The 845-nt window shown below is 62.0% G+C and overlaps 1 protein-coding gene across 1 annotated transcript in view; it reads left to right on the forward strand.

Moving 5' to 3' along the window:
• The window catches only part of MNEG_12861 (Guanine nucleotide-binding-like protein), a gene marked incomplete at both ends in the record, with an annotated part of 2,118 nt that extends 1,643 nt beyond the window's left edge, over positions 1 to 475 (forward strand). Inside the window, 2 exons of the mRNA XM_014038667.1 lie at positions 30 to 97; positions 338 to 475. Of these exons, the coding sequence (XP_013894121.1) occupies positions 30 to 97; positions 338 to 475 (206 nt within the window). The remainder of the gene's footprint in view (positions 1 to 29; positions 98 to 337) is intronic.
• Positions 476 to 845: the final 370 nt, after the last annotated feature.

Raw genomic sequence — 845 nt, forward strand, 5'->3', positions numbered from 1 at the left:
TTTTTGCCACGACGTCTTATCCTATCCAGACGGCTCCCGCCGCGCCTTTTACAAGGAATTCAGGCGCGTGGTGGAGGCCAGCGACGTGGTCATCCAGGTGCGTGATCTGACCGTGATCTGAGCGCGATCTGGGGTTGATCCGGTCGCGCACTGCCGCCTGGCCCTCGCGAGCCTGAGTGGGCCCAAGCGCAGGCGGCGCAGCGGCGGCCGGACCCCCCGTCCCCGCTCCTCTCACTCTGGCTGGGGCCCGCCTTGGTGGCCGCCTTTGCACCTCTCCAAACACCTGATTTTTCCTGGACCCGTCTCATTTTTGTCATCCATGCGTCTGCGGCGGCAGGTGCTGGATGCGCGCGACCCCGAGGGCTGCCGCTGCGTCGACGTTGAGCGCTACGTGCGCTCCCTGGACCCCAACAAGCGCATCGTGCTGCTGCTCAACAAGATGGGTGCGCACACATGGGCTTTTTGGAGGGGCTAGGGTCAAATATGCCCTAAGGCAGAGGATCTCTGTTGGGGTTGTGGGAAGAGGCTGCGATTGTGCTCCTCAAACAAGATGGGTGCGCACAGGTTTGCGACGTTCCTGAGTGTCTGGGTCACCTCCTGTGGCGGGCGGTGTTGGGACGACTCGCAGAGCTGTGCGGGGCCATGTGGAAGTTGAATGTATGGGTTGGTGCTGCTCCCGAATAGGATTGATGGGCGTGGGCGCGCCCTTCAAGGGGTCGGGTGGGCAAGGGGCGGGTAAGACAAGACTGCTGACCACGATCCTGTTGCTGACTGAGCTCTCTTCTCAGAACACACACACGTACACACACACACACACACGCACACGCACGCACACACACACACAC

Source organism: Monoraphidium neglectum (assembly GCF_000611645.1).
Source record: "Monoraphidium neglectum strain SAG 48.87 unplaced genomic scaffold scaffold03478, whole genome shotgun sequence".
Classification (NCBI taxonomy): domain Eukaryota; kingdom Viridiplantae; phylum Chlorophyta; class Chlorophyceae; order Sphaeropleales; family Selenastraceae; genus Monoraphidium; species Monoraphidium neglectum.